Below are 14259 nucleotides of genomic sequence, written 5' to 3'. Positions count from 1 at the left end.
TTAAAAATCTTACATTTTAATTAAATATAACATTTTTAAATATGTCTGCATCATATGGTTAGCCCAGTTTTTAATCAAGATATTTCAACGCAACGTCGTCCATAAATTAAAGGTTCAAATCATAATATATTTTATAATTTTAATAAAAAAATATGAGAAACAATTACATACACTTTGTATAATTAATAATTATGAACGATCCGATGGAAACTGTGATGTCATTATAACAATTTTGTTATCTGTCACTTATTTGCAATTTGCATTTCTGATTCTACGAGATTTGATAGATCGAGATTCATTGAACTCTTTATTTGTGAGAAACAAACAGTGAGATTTTAGAAAGTACATAATAATGAGTGAATTAGTTTGGGGTATTAAAAATGGTGATATTGATCAAGTTAAAGATATTGTTGAGAAAAATGTAAGTCGGTCCGGAATAAATAATATTAATATTTCCTCAGACCATAATCTACCAATCTTAAAAGTTATTATTTTAGTAGTTTTCCTTTTATTTGTAATGTGAATTTAGCTTTAAACAAATAATCATCCATCAATTAAAAACAAAATAATGATTTATATAGGAATTAAATTTGCCACGACATTTTTTTACAGAAAATTGATGTGAATGCATTAATTGACGGCAGAGTGCCCCTTCATTATGCCGCAGATTATGGTCAGACAGCTGTTGTGAACTACTTGCTAGACAAAGGAGCCGATCCTAATGTAATTAATCTAATAATAAAAATTTAAACTCTTTGTATTATATGTTATTTTGTAAGCATAATCTTTGAATTTATAATACAATTACAATTCCCGATTTTTGAGACACAACATGTAAATTTTGTATGAAAAATATAATTGAAATATAATTTCTACAGATGGTAGACAAGCACGGCATCTCTGTAATTCTGGCAGCTATATGGGAAGGGCATACAGACTGTGTTAAAACACTATTAAAACATGTAAGTATTATGAACACTTATAAAAAATTCTATGAGATTATATTTCTCTTTTCTTAAAACATAATATTGAGTAAATAACGAAAATTGTATGACAGGGAGCATCCAAAAATGGAAAAACACCGGATGGCACCCCATATATTGATGCGGCAGAAAAAGAAGAGATCAAGGAATTACTTACATAAAAACGCTAAACATAGAAGTCACTCACATATTGTTTTTTTTTAAGCTGAAAAATATTAGATGAAAGTAATATTCACGATATTTACATGTCTTAATTTATATTGCAATCATTTATTTTTATAAGAACAACAAATGAGGAATAACTTCTGTATTGTGATTGTGTCCATTAGTATTATTTGTTTTCTATTACTAACAAATAAAGTAAGTCATTATAACTAACAAATGCACAGATGATTTTTGAAATGCATTTAATGATTCCATTTTTTATGCATTTCTTTAAACTTTAAGGGCCTATAAATTATTTTATATTACAGAGATGGCAATATATAGGATTTTTAATGCTAAAATAAAAAAAAAATGTGATATCAATCTTTTTTTTATTTATTACCAGTAACAAACAATTACGTTATTTAATGAAAATTATTAACAGCTACTTATGTAGAAAAAAATACAACACAACACAAATAAATTATTAAATATATTATTGTCCTACAAACTATAGTTCATCATTTCCAGTAGTATACTTTTTATATTTGTTTTTGGTCGGAGGACAATAACATGCTTTCTTCTGAGCATCTAAATAGGACTTACAGCCAAGTGTTAAAGTTCCTGTAAAAAGTAGTTTTGCTGCACCTTTACAACCTGAAATAAATTATAATATATGTAATTGTCATTGAAATATCTACTTATTAATTTAAGACCACTTTGTACACCGTCTTAATTACCTTTGGTAATAGCATCACCGGCAACATTCACAGATTTATAAGTATCACAGTAATTGTATAAACATCTCTTGAACTCTAAATCACAAGCCTCTTTACCACTATTGCAGGTGTCATAGCAAATATCATGTGCATCACAACACCTGGTCATTTGCTCAATGGGCAAATAATCTGATGATATTTCAAACCCGAGCGAGCCACAACCATCAGATTTTGGCACATGATTTCTATTTCTCACAGGTTTATGTCCTAAAATAAAAGAAAAATTTAGAATGTACATATAAATATGTTGAATGAACTATCAATACAAACCTTCTGGACATGTAAATATGCAATCCTCTTCTACAGCAGCATCAAAAACATCATGAAGAGATTTAAATTTCTCAGCAACCGTAATCACATTTCGAAATACATCACCAAATACTGATTCCGCAGACAAGACTGCATCCTTGAGATTTCTTAACATGGTAGAACCAATGCCCGTGTAAGCGTAGGCGGCAAAGGTGAGAATATAAATAAAAATCTTTCTGTATGGTATATCCATTTTCAAAATTTCTTTGTGATGTTTTCGTCTTAGTCATATCTTAAAACCTGGGCGCATGCCTGACGTGGATATATTTGATCGGTCAAAACATATTCACTTGTTGCATACCTATTTTATTTTATGTTTATATTTTATTCCTAACCCTGTCTAGTTTGGTGGATATGTCATGATTGTCATAAGTCAGTTCCTAAAGGGCACAGATATTAGAAAGGTACCTACATATCTTGCGAACACAACCTATCAACATAATCGTAAGGAAAATTTAAAACATTTCGGACAGTATTAGAATTGCACATAGGCCATACTGGATCCTCCATATGATTCTTATTCTTCATTTAAGTATTTCTATTATTAAGGTAATTCTTAAATTATAGTTATATATTAAATGTAAAGACACAACATTTTTAATAAATACAAACTACAAACTAACTTTCTACAGATATTTGATATTTCTACGAAATTTCTGTCAATAATTTATAGTTTCTTACTTCATTTTAATATTATATTTAAATTTATATTACGATAGTTACTATGTAAAAACTTTACATTTATTCTAATATTATTTGAAATTAATGATTTAATAAAACACATTAAAAAAATTAACCGTCAAACCTATCTCAATTATATTACAGACCAATTTCTGTCTAACACTTTTTTTACTTATCGATGTAACGAAATTTCTAAAAACTGTTAATTGTTTTTAGAAATAAATATTTTTCCAAAATGTTGCTGCCAATAAATAACTACGGGAGTCTCATATTGCCCAAAAAATATTTTTTATTTTTTAGTATTATATTATTATATAATTATTTTAATCCTTAAGTAATTTAAAATCACATAATTTACAAAATTCTTATAATTTGAACGCAACATTGCAACACCCAATTAAATATCCGGTGGCCATGTTAGTTTGAAAAGGGAGCCTTTTCCGTTTTGTTGTCGTGAAAATGACGGGTTTTAGTAATAAGGTGAGATTAAAATATTCGAATATTCCTTAAATGTAGCAAAAAATACTAAAATTAATATCTAAATATCAAGAAGGATTTATTTTTAATGTGCAATCAGTTCATTAAAGTGATAATGTTAAATTTTACTTATTTTTTCGCATGTACACGTGCTATGTCTGTAGTGTATTGTGATTAACTTAAGATTAATGTGGTATTAAGTGACAATAGCAATTGAAAATTTTTGTTATGTTGTATTTATATATTGGCTACTTTTACGCAAGATTAGTTGATAGATTGATAGTATTGAACTAGACTACGTTGAGGTTATGTATAGCGGTATGCTGTTTTATGGTAGATCTAACCTTTAAATTTCTTTTATTGTTGTATTTAGGCCATTGTCATCGATGGCCGCGGCCATCTGCTCGGCCGCCTGGCCGCAGTCATCGCTAAGGTCCTCTTGGAAGGAAATAAAGTGGTTGTCGTGAGGTGTGAACAACTCAACATCTCAGGAAACTTCTTCAGGTATACATATAGTGGCATCTGCTTTATAACGATTTTATTGTATTTGGAATCCAAACCACATGTAATACTTTTATTTAGAAATGCCTAACGATAAATTGTCTATTTAAGCAGGTATATGCTATATTTCATTATATACTATATTCCATGAACGATTTATTTAACTCTATTGAATTCTTGTAAAATATTCATGGCATTAATAATAAATGGGCTAATTTCCATGTTTCTAACAATCCAATGAACAATATTGTAGTAGCTATTAATGTTAGTCTTAGTGATAAACTTTTATCGTTTGTTGTTTCACCTATTCATCAGAATTATGAAATTAGTGCACCATGAACACCATGTGTATCATTCAGTTTTCTTTAAAAAAATTATCAAAAGAGGAAAATAAGGATATTGCACATTAAGTGATGAATACACTTAATACAATATTTCTAACTACAAAGATAAATAACAATGACTACAATGTATGCCAAAAATGATATAAGTGAGGTTAAAATTTAAGATTCAATTTAAAATGATGTTTCATTTGGGTAATTTGCGACTGAATTGTAACATGTTGCTACTTTATATAATCTGATGTCTTTACATTTGTATTAATTTTCATTGTTTTATGTAAAGATTCTAAGTAACATAAAATTTCAGGAACAAGCTGAAGTTTATGTCATTTTTACGCAAACGCTGCAATGTCAATCCAGCCCGTGGGCCATTCCACTTCAGAGCACCTTCTAAGGTTCTGTGGAAAACAGTGCGAGGTAAATATTATATATAAATTTATTATTAGAAAGTATAACAATAATTTTTTTGATATATTTCGTAATTGATTTCAAGAAAAGTACAAATCTTATAGATATCAAAACTCTTAATGATTATATTATAATTTTACCTACATTATTTGACAGAGTCAATGATAAAAACATTTTATGAAATAGCCCTTTGATTTATACAAAGGTGTTTTGTGTATACAATTTCTGATAGTATTTGTTTGTAGGTATGATCCCTCACAAGACTGAGCGCGGTAAGGACGCTTTGAGACGGTTACGTGCGTACGATGGTTGCCCACCACCATACGACAACCGTCGTCGTGTTGTCGTGCCAGCGGCGTTACGTGTGTTCTGTCTGAGACCTGGACGCAAGGTAACTATATCTAAATTCATTACCCTAATTCCATGTACACTTAATATCCTATCTGAAAAATTTCTAACCCTACCAGTAAACGGTTCAATTCAGTACCTCTTATTCCATGTTCTATTTGTCTTTCATTAAGATATATAACTCTACAAGTAAAATAAACAGTTCAATTTAGTACCCATATCACAAGTTTGCTTGGACTAGATGTTTAGAGCCTACAATTCTCCAATCACGAATCCTTGAATATAATATCCACATAGACTCATGAATTAATATCTGGAAGTGCTATGTATTTATCACTAACAAAATCAGTGGTGTAGAAACAAACACCTTATAACATATATATTTCTTTGAAATAATGATCTGAACCATAAATTGTACTTACAAGTTTTTACCTACTTACTAAAACTTAAATACTTAAAAACATGATATCAATTTTAGCATATAAAAAGATTTAAAACAAGGCATTAGCAATTCAAAACAACTTTAATTTTTGTGATGTAGGTGAATATAATAATTTTAATTTCATAAACTAGTATTGTATTTTTTTCATTATTGACATGATGTTATTATTTTGGGTAATTTGCGACTGAATCAGCAAATGTTGATACATTATTAAACTCTGATCTTAAATTACTGTTTGTTATAGCACAATTTCTATTAAACTTAAATTAATGTGTAAATTTCTTGCAGTACTGTCATGTTGGTCGTTTGTCTCACGAAGTTGGATGGAAGTATCGTGATGTTGTCCGTAAGCTGGAAGACAAGAGAAAGTTCAAGACCATACATAAAGTAGCTTATGAGAATAAACTCAAGGTTTGTATGAACTGATTATATATTCTATTAATATATATATATTAATGTTTTAAATAATTATGGACTTATTTGCATAACTTTGATGATGATTTAATATCTTACCTACATTATTTGATGTGTTATGAAAATATAACTTATCTGATGTCAAATTTTGACAACAAAAATATGATTGTTGTGAACAAACAATCTATAATTTTTTTTCTTTATTTACAGAAAATCACCAAGGAGGCTGGTGAGAAGGTTGCAAAAACAACCGCACCATTCACCGCCATCATGCAATCCTATGGATACAATTAGGACTAAGAGAATTATATAAAAAAAATAAACCTCTGGTTGCCCAAAAATTGTTTTCTTTTTTTAATCTAACAAACCTTGACTCAATTAACATGAAGTTCTAAGTGTGTAGTTTTCGGGTATTTCATTCCAAATTCATAACTAATAATCATCATCATTGAAAAATTATTGATTATATTTTAAGTAATCGCAATATAATCAGAAAGAAAATTAATTATAGGTCTCACTATAATATTTATATATATATATATCGTGGGACGTTATATAAGAATATTTCAAGTTGATTGTTTCCTAAAGGACGTCTGGAATAAGAAATATTTTTATTCAATAACGTTTCGTTACTCAGTTTAAAATTGATTTTTGCGTCTTAATAATTTTAAATACAAACATTTCAGATCTGATTATTTCAATATAGTATCTATTTCATTCAGGTGTGTATTTAAAATATATTGACAACCGAATGTTTGATGTAATAGAATAGGTTATTTTAATGGTATTTAAAAAAAATAAACAATATTTTTAAATAATTAAAGGAATAGTTGTTTTATGCAAAGGTTTTTAATTTAGGATAATACACATTTTCCAGTGATAATTTTAGCTCACTTTTATTTTTAACCGACTTCAAAAAGGAGGAGGTTTCTCAATTCGGCTGTATATACATACTATATATGCTTTTTTAAAAGTAACAGTATGCTCATAAAACGAACGGCATAATAAAATTAAACGGTATATCTGTACAATTAAAATAAAATAAGTACGTCTCTATATATTGTTTTTTTTTTATATGCTATAGTTTCATTTGCTGTGGAATCGTCGAATATTTCGCCAATGTCAACGTTGTTATTTATTGAAGGAATTATAATCTTGAGTACTTGTGTGGAGAAAACACGAAGGATCTTGTTTTTTTTTTGTTTCTATAAAGTAAAGGGTGTCACAAAACTATTCCCTTACTTATTAGTTTTCTTATTCAATGATTAAAAGGGAAAACCTTGTGTTTGACTGTAAAATATAAATCTTTTAGATTTTAGAAATGTGACATCGTTAAATTAAAATTATATAAATATGAATTACTAATGGTATTACAGTACAGTGCATGAATTAAATTTATCAGCAAATAAAACACACTTAAATAGAACTTTATTAAATCATCACTTTAAGTTATGAGTTATAAACAAGATACTAAGAAGTCGAGAATAATACCTACATATTATATTTTTGTGTTATCATTTGACTAAAAGGTATAAAAAGTATTAAATAGAATACGCTACGGGAATCATAATAAATTTCACTTATGCATTTACAATAAGTAGGTACTTATAAATTTAATAAAATACATAACGATATATAGCCGTCATAACTACGAACTTATATCAGATATCAATCTAAGATGACACTTTTTTTGCGTTGGGGAATTGATTTATTAGTTTTCTTTGACCCAATGGGAAAGTTTGGGGAATGTGCGGGACTCCCAGGGATATAGTCCCGGAAGTATCCACTAAACCTCAAAGGTGACCCTCATCGTCTTAGGAGATCGCCATGGAGAAGTTTGGGCATTCAACCGTAACTCTCTGGCATAATAAGGGTCCTATGATTACTAATGAACGCCCTTACGACAGAGGCCTATGTGGGGCGAAGGGGTGTGATCTGCTATGACACCTAATTAACTGATTTTAAAATATCATACATATATGATTATGTAATATACAAAAGGGAAAGAAATAAGAACAGTTTTTCTAAATCTTTTCCTTAATTACATATTTATTACAATTTTTTTGATTTCTATGGCTCAAAAAATTTTCAGGTTTTGTGGTGTAATGGAATACAATTAGTCTATACTTTGTAACTAACATAAGCTAAGAAATAATAATATACATAAGTTAATTTAAATATATTATATATTTTACTTTTATAGTGAAGTTCTTAAGTAAATATTATAGTTCTAAATTTTAATTAAAACCAAAGTGTGAAGCCATTTTGCTCTGGAATATTTACATACATTTTTTGCCGAAAAGTTGTATCAAAATCTAACTTCAATCTTACCCTGTAGAAAAATTACATGAAAAGTAGTTTCAGTATAAATTTAAAAACTGTTTGACGTCATCGAGTTTCAATATACGACACCCATATATCGCTCCAATGGATTTGATCAGATAATTATTTTGTGTGGGACAAATTTTCTTGTGCAGCTGTGACTAGAGATAAAGTGTGAACGAGAAAGACCTAGTGAAACACGATGATTTTGATACTTTTTAACATTTGAAACCAATAGTTGGTTGGTTATTTATATTCTTTAAATCAAAATTTATCGAAATATCCCACATTATTTAGATCACATTTCAAAGAATTTTATAATTGCTAAAAGTAATTAAAAATGTTATTTATGAGAAACATAAAATACTAATAATTTTAAGCTAATCATGTTTCTGCTAATAGATCTTACCTACACCTATAAATTTTTTTCAAAATAAAATGACAAACAAAACATTTTGTAAAGACACATCCAAAGTATTAAAGAATTTTAATCCACGTTTGAAAATCTGTCTCTGATAGTGCTTGAAATTAAATCCGTTGGACCGCTTAATAGCAGTTCATTCACAATAGCCTCCAGTTTGGTATAAATACAGGACCTGAGGATTCACAGGCATCAGTTCAGCAAGAAGCTTCTACAGTTCAGTACAAGGAAAATAATCTAAAACAGTAAAGAGTGCAGTTAATATGAATAAGTGGAGTTTTCTACTCTTACCGGTTCTTTGGCTAGTCCAGTCGGCTACATCTGAGCGCATTTTTGTAGATGGCAGGCACGGGCGTTTCGATTATCCATCGCGATCCTTACTATCTAATAAAAGACTCGCCATTTCTGAACCTCGTTGCTCTGATAAAATAAATGAACTAAGATCACCTACCCGGGATTTACGACCATCCAACAAACATGATACGTTAAAACGTTCTCCGCGCTCAAATCATCGTTTGGAGCAAAGTGAACTTTTTTCTGGTAACAGTAAAAGAGTCTCAACAAATGTTCCATTCCGTTTTGGTGATTCAACACGATACAATACCGATGACAACACTTTTCTAAGAGGTATTGAGGATTCAAAACTTCGAACAAATGTAAGGTCTGGTCCACATAAGATTTACAGAGAGAATCGTGCTGATCGAATACTCGATAGCTACAATGAACCCAATCCCATCAAAATGCAACGTAATCGAGAAAGAAATATTAAAATGGAACAAGACAAAATTGTGATTTTAAAAAGTCGAAACATTCGAGATCTCAGTCGTTCAGACTTTCAGGATGTTAGTTTTGAAAGGAATAACGTAAGAGAAAGTCGTACAGCTGAACGCCGAAATAATAATATGGAACGTAGATTGAATATCAATAACCAACGATACGAATTGTCTGATGAAATGGAAATTAGGGGCAGATATATGGTTGCCAGATTAGAGCGTGGAAGATATATAAACAAACGTTCTCCTGTTTTAAGATTTAACGAAAGAGACGAAAGTGAAAGAAACGATGAAAGTAGACTAAAAGTCGAATCATATTCTGACCAACGCTTACAAAGACATAGGGTTCGTGTCGATAGTTTACCAGAAAACAGACAAATCAGAAGACAAGAAGTAAGATTCGATTTGAAGAATGGAGATAACCCTAGATATATTTCTATTCAAAACATAGAACGATTTTTCGAACCAGGTACAACTACACAAATTAGAGGCAACAGTTTATACAGACTACATGAAGAAAAATCTGTGGACCATCTTACTCGAAATATGAGAGATAACCTTAGAATTGCAGAAAATGGTCATTTTGAGACATCCAATCGTCGAAACAAGGATATTAGAAGAACAATAACTGAACGCCGTGAAAGAGATGACAGGTATCGTTTAGCTAATGAAAATCGAAGATCTTCAGATGTAAGAGAGATCAGATTAGTTAAGGAACGTCATCTCGAAAATATGTTGGATGAGAACCGTGATACCAAGATTATTTTATTGAATAATAAAGAGCAAACCTTTAAAGACCGATTATTTGAAGAAGTACGGGAAAGAAGCCACGATAATATAAGATTAAACCGTAAACATATTAGAAGTATTCAGACAGATAACAGAAATGGAGAAAGACTGGCAAGAGATACAAACAGACGTTTGATGACACAAAGGACTCGTACCAATAGAATTGTACTTAATCAGCGGTCCACCAGTAATTATAAGAATATACATAATGAAGACAGAGATATTCTAAGGCATATTAAGGTCGAACTAAGTGACGAAAATAGAATTAGACAACTCAGAAACATCAGGGAAAATAGAGAAGAAAATAACAGAGATGGAATTGTATGGCAATTCGAAAGAACTCAATCAAATATCCGTAACAGAAATCAAGCGGTAAGATCTGCTAGAATGATACCAAAAAGAAGCGTAGAAAGAATTGAACTAACACTAGTGGCACTCCCTGAAAAGGAAATCAATAATAATCAGAAAATAATTAAAGAACGTCTTGGTAAAGAAAACAGATTTAGCAGACTGCGTATTTCCAAACGTATTAGAGAAAATGATGAAGTGGGTGCCACGACCATGAAGACCAGCTATAATAATCACGCCATTGAAGACACAGAAAGAAATAATAATAGGAATACACGTAGTAGAAACGAGGGAGAAAGATTAGCCTCTAGAGACCAACGTTCGTTTAATTTGAGAAAATACAACGTCGAAAATGAAAACAGGATGCGCAATCGTCACATGCGATTAGGTATGAACGTTTTACAGAGGTCACGAAGCGACGAGCGTATTTTGAGCCAACTCTACTCAAGAAGAAACTTTAGGAACTCAGAAGAACGAACAAGAACTATTGATGAAATTCCTTTTGCAAAAACAGATAACACTAATGATAACTTCCGTTTAAATAAACGAGCGTCAGTAGAAATTAGGGCCGTCGAAATGCCTAATATTCGTGTATTTAAGAGAATTGAAAAGCGTGATAATGGACGTAGAATGTTGCGAGACATCAATAGTGTTATAGAAACGCGAGAAGATAGATTGAAAATCGAATTAAGGGACCGACGAAGTAGGATAACTGAACAAAATAAAATTTTGATAAGATATGAAGAAGGAACATTTGATTTTAGCGCCAATAGACTTTTTGAACCACAGAGGGGCGTAATAAATGAATATAGGATGCGACTCACTAGAAATGAAAATAATAACAATAGGAGAATGAGAGAAATACGTGAAGTAAGAGGCATTAAAGATAAATCGGATATTAGAGATTCCCGTCAAGAAGAAACAATGAGACCTACGATTACTGTAGATCTATCCAACAAAAGCAACAGGAATGTACAAACTCGTCAAGTCACTCGTGACATTAACGAAATTGCAGAGAAAAGATTTATGAGCAATGTGCGAATAAATGAAAGAAAATCTAAAAATATGCTACGTGATTTACAAGGACCTGCATCAGATAGACGAAGGGAAACTAACAGGGATTCTAAGACTTATACTTCTAATAGGGACTCGCTGACACCAGTACAAGACGAAGGGTTGGAAAGATCAAGAGAAATGCGTTTCATTTCTAATTCTCGGTCTGAAAGACATCACCGAAGTCTCTCACGGTCTCAAACAAATGGACAGGAGCTTGTAATGGGAGCAGCTATTAAAAGATCAGGATATGAAATATTTAAAGAAAAGAATCAGGCTGACAGTCAAATCTTTGTAATGAAATGGCAATATGTATTTTATCTGATACAAGGAGTCTACATTTTAAGTCTATTTACAAAGCAAAAGAACTATTCTCATGGATTGAAGTCCAGGTGAGCATATACACAAATTAATGTCCTTATAACATAAATTCAAGACACATTTGACACATACTTAATTTTTTTTTCAGATTCGTAAACTGTTTTCTGCCACTCCCAACTTTAAAACTTGACTAAAAATAACCGCGGCACCCTTCTCATGTATAACCGAAATTATTGTTAAAAAAATGTAACCATTATGTTAAGAATATATGAAATGTTTATGTAATATTTAGTGAAATTAAACAAATATTATTACTACCTTTCATTTTTATTCCTTTCTAAACTACAGCAATAGAGAATGCTTTAGAGCACTCAAGAAGTAGACAGTACACTTAAGATTAATTAAAAAGATTCTACTTGAGTTATATAAATGTTATAAAGAAGTTACAATAGATTATAATGAAAAAATTTAGAGATCCAATGTATCAAACTTTTTCTTCTGTTGTCCTTCATACCAGGCCTTAGAGATCATTCGCTTCATATCATCATCACCAGATTCATACCTGTAAATATTATAAATAGTAAGTTATCCAGCATTAAAAAGCATATTTACATATAAAAAAAATATGCTTACAAAAAACAATATTAAGTTTCATCAATTTTATATTTAAATTTATGGCCAGTAAATTTTTATGATGTATATATCTAAAAAAATCTATATAAAACAGAGTATTATATGCAAATGTTTTCAAATATGTACATAAAGAATTGTCAAAAACATAAATATCTTTTTATAAGGTAGTAAAAAAATGTGACTTACATGTTCTTCATTAGACTCATGATTGATTCCTGTGGGTCTACATTATCCTTATCCTCTGTTTTGAATCGGTTGCTGCGTTGGTCATCAAATTTCTTCTCAATTTCCGTCATGTGGGACCACTTCACGCATTGCATATCTTTTGCCAAATATACGATAACAGTGTCTAGAAATATATTAATTTAACAATTATTGTGTTACACCTCACAATATATATTTATATGGTATCATTTACAACTATTGTTGTAAAATATTGTATATAGTTATTAAATTTTTACCATTTTTCTGTTTCCAGTAACTATCCTCGACATTGATATTGTGAAGTAACTTGTTTATGATCAAGATGTGGTCTTTGTTATCCAGATTGTCAATGTGTAATTCCATCGATTTGTTGGTTAACTTGCAGTATACATTCTCCTTTGGCACAGTCTCAACGTTTTTCAAAGTGACAAACACTTTTATAAATTTGTCATTTTGATCCCAACCTAAATTAATTGGAATAAATTAATAACTACACAGAGAATAATGGTTATATATTTGTTATATAGATATCTACCATATCCATTTATTTTGACTTGGTAACGTTTCTTTGGTGGAGGCGCACTTGAAGCCGATGTTGTTGGAACTGATGCTGCTTCATTAGGGGCAGCATCTTTAGAACTCTCTTTGAGAGCAATTACTTCTGTTTCTATTTTACGAATCTCCAGACTTAAAAGGTCTTGGACCTTCTTCCGTTTTGCCTGCTTTAGCAGGTCTTTTAATTCATCAATATCACTCTTCAACTAAAAATATACAAATGAATAGAATATGTACATATTTATATTAAAACATTATATTCCAACACTAATGTTAAAAACATACCTCATTCACTTTGGAATCGGACATCGTGTACAAGATTTCAAGAATATTTTTTAAAGAAATAAAAACACTAAGGACAAAGATCAATAATATAAAGGAGTTAGATTTTGTGCAACAACGCTTTTAAGAATACGATAGCGAAAAATTTACTTCGTATCAAGCACAATCCACATACAAAAGGGCCAGTGACAGTGTAAGTGCGGTCTTGGAGTTGCTCGAAACGAATTCGCCTTATAGCAGCTAAACTGACAACCCCATTCACCGACATTACGAGCAATTTCTAGAATACTATGAGGAAAAATCGATATTGCTTAAAATTGTCTATGAACTTTATGACATATCATAAAACTTAATGTTATAGTGTTAATACAATATTAAAATATAGTTTCTATAAAAGTCGATCTAAAAGAACATTTTTCGATCCCTATTACAATAACGTAACTTTAATGACTGCTTTATTAAATATAATATGATAATTTAAGAGACAAGATTTAGTGACCATACATTATTAATAATATTGTGAAATTGTATTTTCATTGCTTTGCAACTTGTTTCTATTTCTAATACAAATTGTACAGAAAACATGGCTTAAAATAATTGAAGCATAAATATACATATATGTATATTAATATATCTGTGAAAGACATAAATATAGATAGAGACACAGATAATGTCTCAAATCCCAATGCATCATCGATCCGGGAACCGCCCATAACGTAGAATATAATATA

At 30.3% G+C, this 14259-nt stretch overlaps 5 protein-coding genes across 5 annotated transcripts; 3 read left to right on the top strand and 2 right to left on the bottom strand.

Moving 5' to 3' along the window:
• Window positions 1-251: 251 nt before the first annotated feature.
• LOC116771258 (myotrophin) lies at window positions 252-1511 on the top strand. Its single transcript, XM_032663063.2, has 4 exons — window positions 252-421; window positions 613-723; window positions 879-962; window positions 1058-1511. Exons 1-4 carry the CDS (start codon window positions 353-355, stop codon window positions 1142-1144), a joined length of 351 nt encoding a protein of 116 aa, XP_032518954.1. The 5' UTR covers window positions 252-352; the 3' UTR covers window positions 1145-1511.
• LOC133319288 (group XIIA secretory phospholipase A2) lies at window positions 1503-2582 on the bottom strand. The gene is made up of 3 exons (XM_061523231.1): window positions 2177-2582; window positions 1868-2113; window positions 1503-1784 (listed from the first exon to the last, which is right to left on the bottom strand). Exons 1-3 carry the CDS (start codon window positions 2406-2408, stop codon window positions 1639-1641), a joined length of 624 nt encoding a protein of 207 aa, XP_061379215.1. The 5' UTR covers window positions 2409-2582; the 3' UTR covers window positions 1503-1638.
• A 684-nt stretch (window positions 2583-3266) lies between these two features.
• On the top strand, window positions 3267-6168 carry LOC116771347 (large ribosomal subunit protein uL13). Its single transcript, XM_032663181.2, has 6 exons — window positions 3267-3376; window positions 3747-3877; window positions 4523-4632; window positions 4869-5014; window positions 5702-5824; window positions 6038-6168. The coding sequence occupies exons 1-6, from the start codon at window positions 3356-3358 to the stop codon at window positions 6119-6121; spliced, it is 615 nt and encodes a 204-aa protein (XP_032519072.1). The 5' UTR covers window positions 3267-3355; the 3' UTR covers window positions 6122-6168.
• Window positions 6169-8779: 2611 nt separating this feature from the next.
• LOC116771202 (putative uncharacterized protein DDB_G0282133) lies at window positions 8780-12171 on the top strand. The gene is made up of 2 exons (XM_032662980.2): window positions 8780-11925; window positions 12003-12171. The coding sequence occupies exons 1-2, from the start codon at window positions 8834-8836 to the stop codon at window positions 12046-12048; spliced, it is 3138 nt and encodes a 1045-aa protein (XP_032518871.2). The 5' UTR covers window positions 8780-8833; the 3' UTR covers window positions 12049-12171.
• LOC116771331 (calcyclin-binding protein) lies at window positions 12163-13798 on the bottom strand. The gene is made up of 5 exons (XM_032663158.2): window positions 13532-13798; window positions 13227-13452; window positions 12949-13155; window positions 12674-12836; window positions 12163-12416 (listed from the first exon to the last, which is right to left on the bottom strand). The coding sequence occupies exons 1-5, from the start codon at window positions 13553-13555 to the stop codon at window positions 12323-12325; spliced, it is 714 nt and encodes a 237-aa protein (XP_032519049.1). The 5' UTR covers window positions 13556-13798; the 3' UTR covers window positions 12163-12322.
• Window positions 13799-14259: the final 461 nt, after the last annotated feature.

The sequence above is a fragment of the Danaus plexippus genome, chromosome 17 (genome assembly GCF_018135715.1).
Source record: "Danaus plexippus chromosome 17, MEX_DaPlex, whole genome shotgun sequence".
Taxonomy (NCBI): domain Eukaryota; kingdom Metazoa; phylum Arthropoda; class Insecta; order Lepidoptera; family Nymphalidae; genus Danaus; species Danaus plexippus.
The sequence above is the reverse complement of the archived record's forward strand: the minus strand, read 5'-3'. Positions and strand labels throughout refer to the sequence as shown.

Excerpts from the sequence above, each read along its gene's own strand:
- LOC116771202 (XM_032662980.2), top strand. The coding sequence starts at position 8,834 with ATGAATAAGTGGAGTTTTCTACTCTTACCGGTTCTTTGGCTAGTCCAG. Across the intron at positions 11,926-12,002 it reads TCTCATGGATTGAAGTCCAG|ATTCGTAAACTGTTTTCTGC; the intron begins GTGAGCATATAC and ends TTTTTTTTTCAG.
- LOC116771258 (XM_032663063.2), top strand. The coding sequence starts at position 353 with ATGAGTGAATTAGTTTGGGGTATTAAAAATGGTGATATTGATCAAGTT. Across the intron at positions 422-612 it reads AAGATATTGTTGAGAAAAAT|AAAATTGATGTGAATGCATT; the intron begins GTAAGTCGGTCC and ends ATTTTTTTACAG. Across the intron at positions 963-1,057 it reads TTAAAACACTATTAAAACAT|GGAGCATCCAAAAATGGAAA; the intron begins GTAAGTATTATG and ends ATTGTATGACAG.
- LOC116771347 (XM_032663181.2), top strand. The coding sequence starts at position 3,356 with ATGACGGGTTTTAGTAATAAG. Across the intron at positions 3,377-3,746 it reads TGACGGGTTTTAGTAATAAG|GCCATTGTCATCGATGGCCG; the intron begins GTGAGATTAAAA and ends TGTTGTATTTAG. Across the intron at positions 5,015-5,701 it reads GTCTGAGACCTGGACGCAAG|TACTGTCATGTTGGTCGTTT; the intron begins GTAACTATATCT and ends AATTTCTTGCAG.
- LOC116771331 (XM_032663158.2), bottom strand. The coding sequence starts at position 13,555 with ATGTCCGATTCCAAAGTGAATGAG. Across the intron at positions 13,453-13,531 it reads CCGATTCCAAAGTGAATGAG|TTGAAGAGTGATATTGATGA; the intron begins GTATGTTTTTAA and ends GTATATTTTTAG. Across the intron at positions 12,837-12,948 it reads TTACTGGAAACAGAAAAATG|ACACTGTTATCGTATATTTG; the intron begins GTAAAAATTTAA and ends ATATATTTCTAG.
- LOC133319288 (XM_061523231.1), bottom strand. The coding sequence starts at position 2,408 with ATGGATATACCATACAGAAAGATTTTTATTTATATTCTCACCTTTGCC. Across the intron at positions 2,114-2,176 it reads CATATTTACATGTCCAGAAG|GACATAAACCTGTGAGAAAT; the intron begins GTTTGTATTGAT and ends CTTTTATTTTAG. Across the intron at positions 1,785-1,867 it reads CGGTGATGCTATTACCAAAG|GTTGTAAAGGTGCAGCAAAA; the intron begins GTAATTAAGACG and ends AATTTATTTCAG.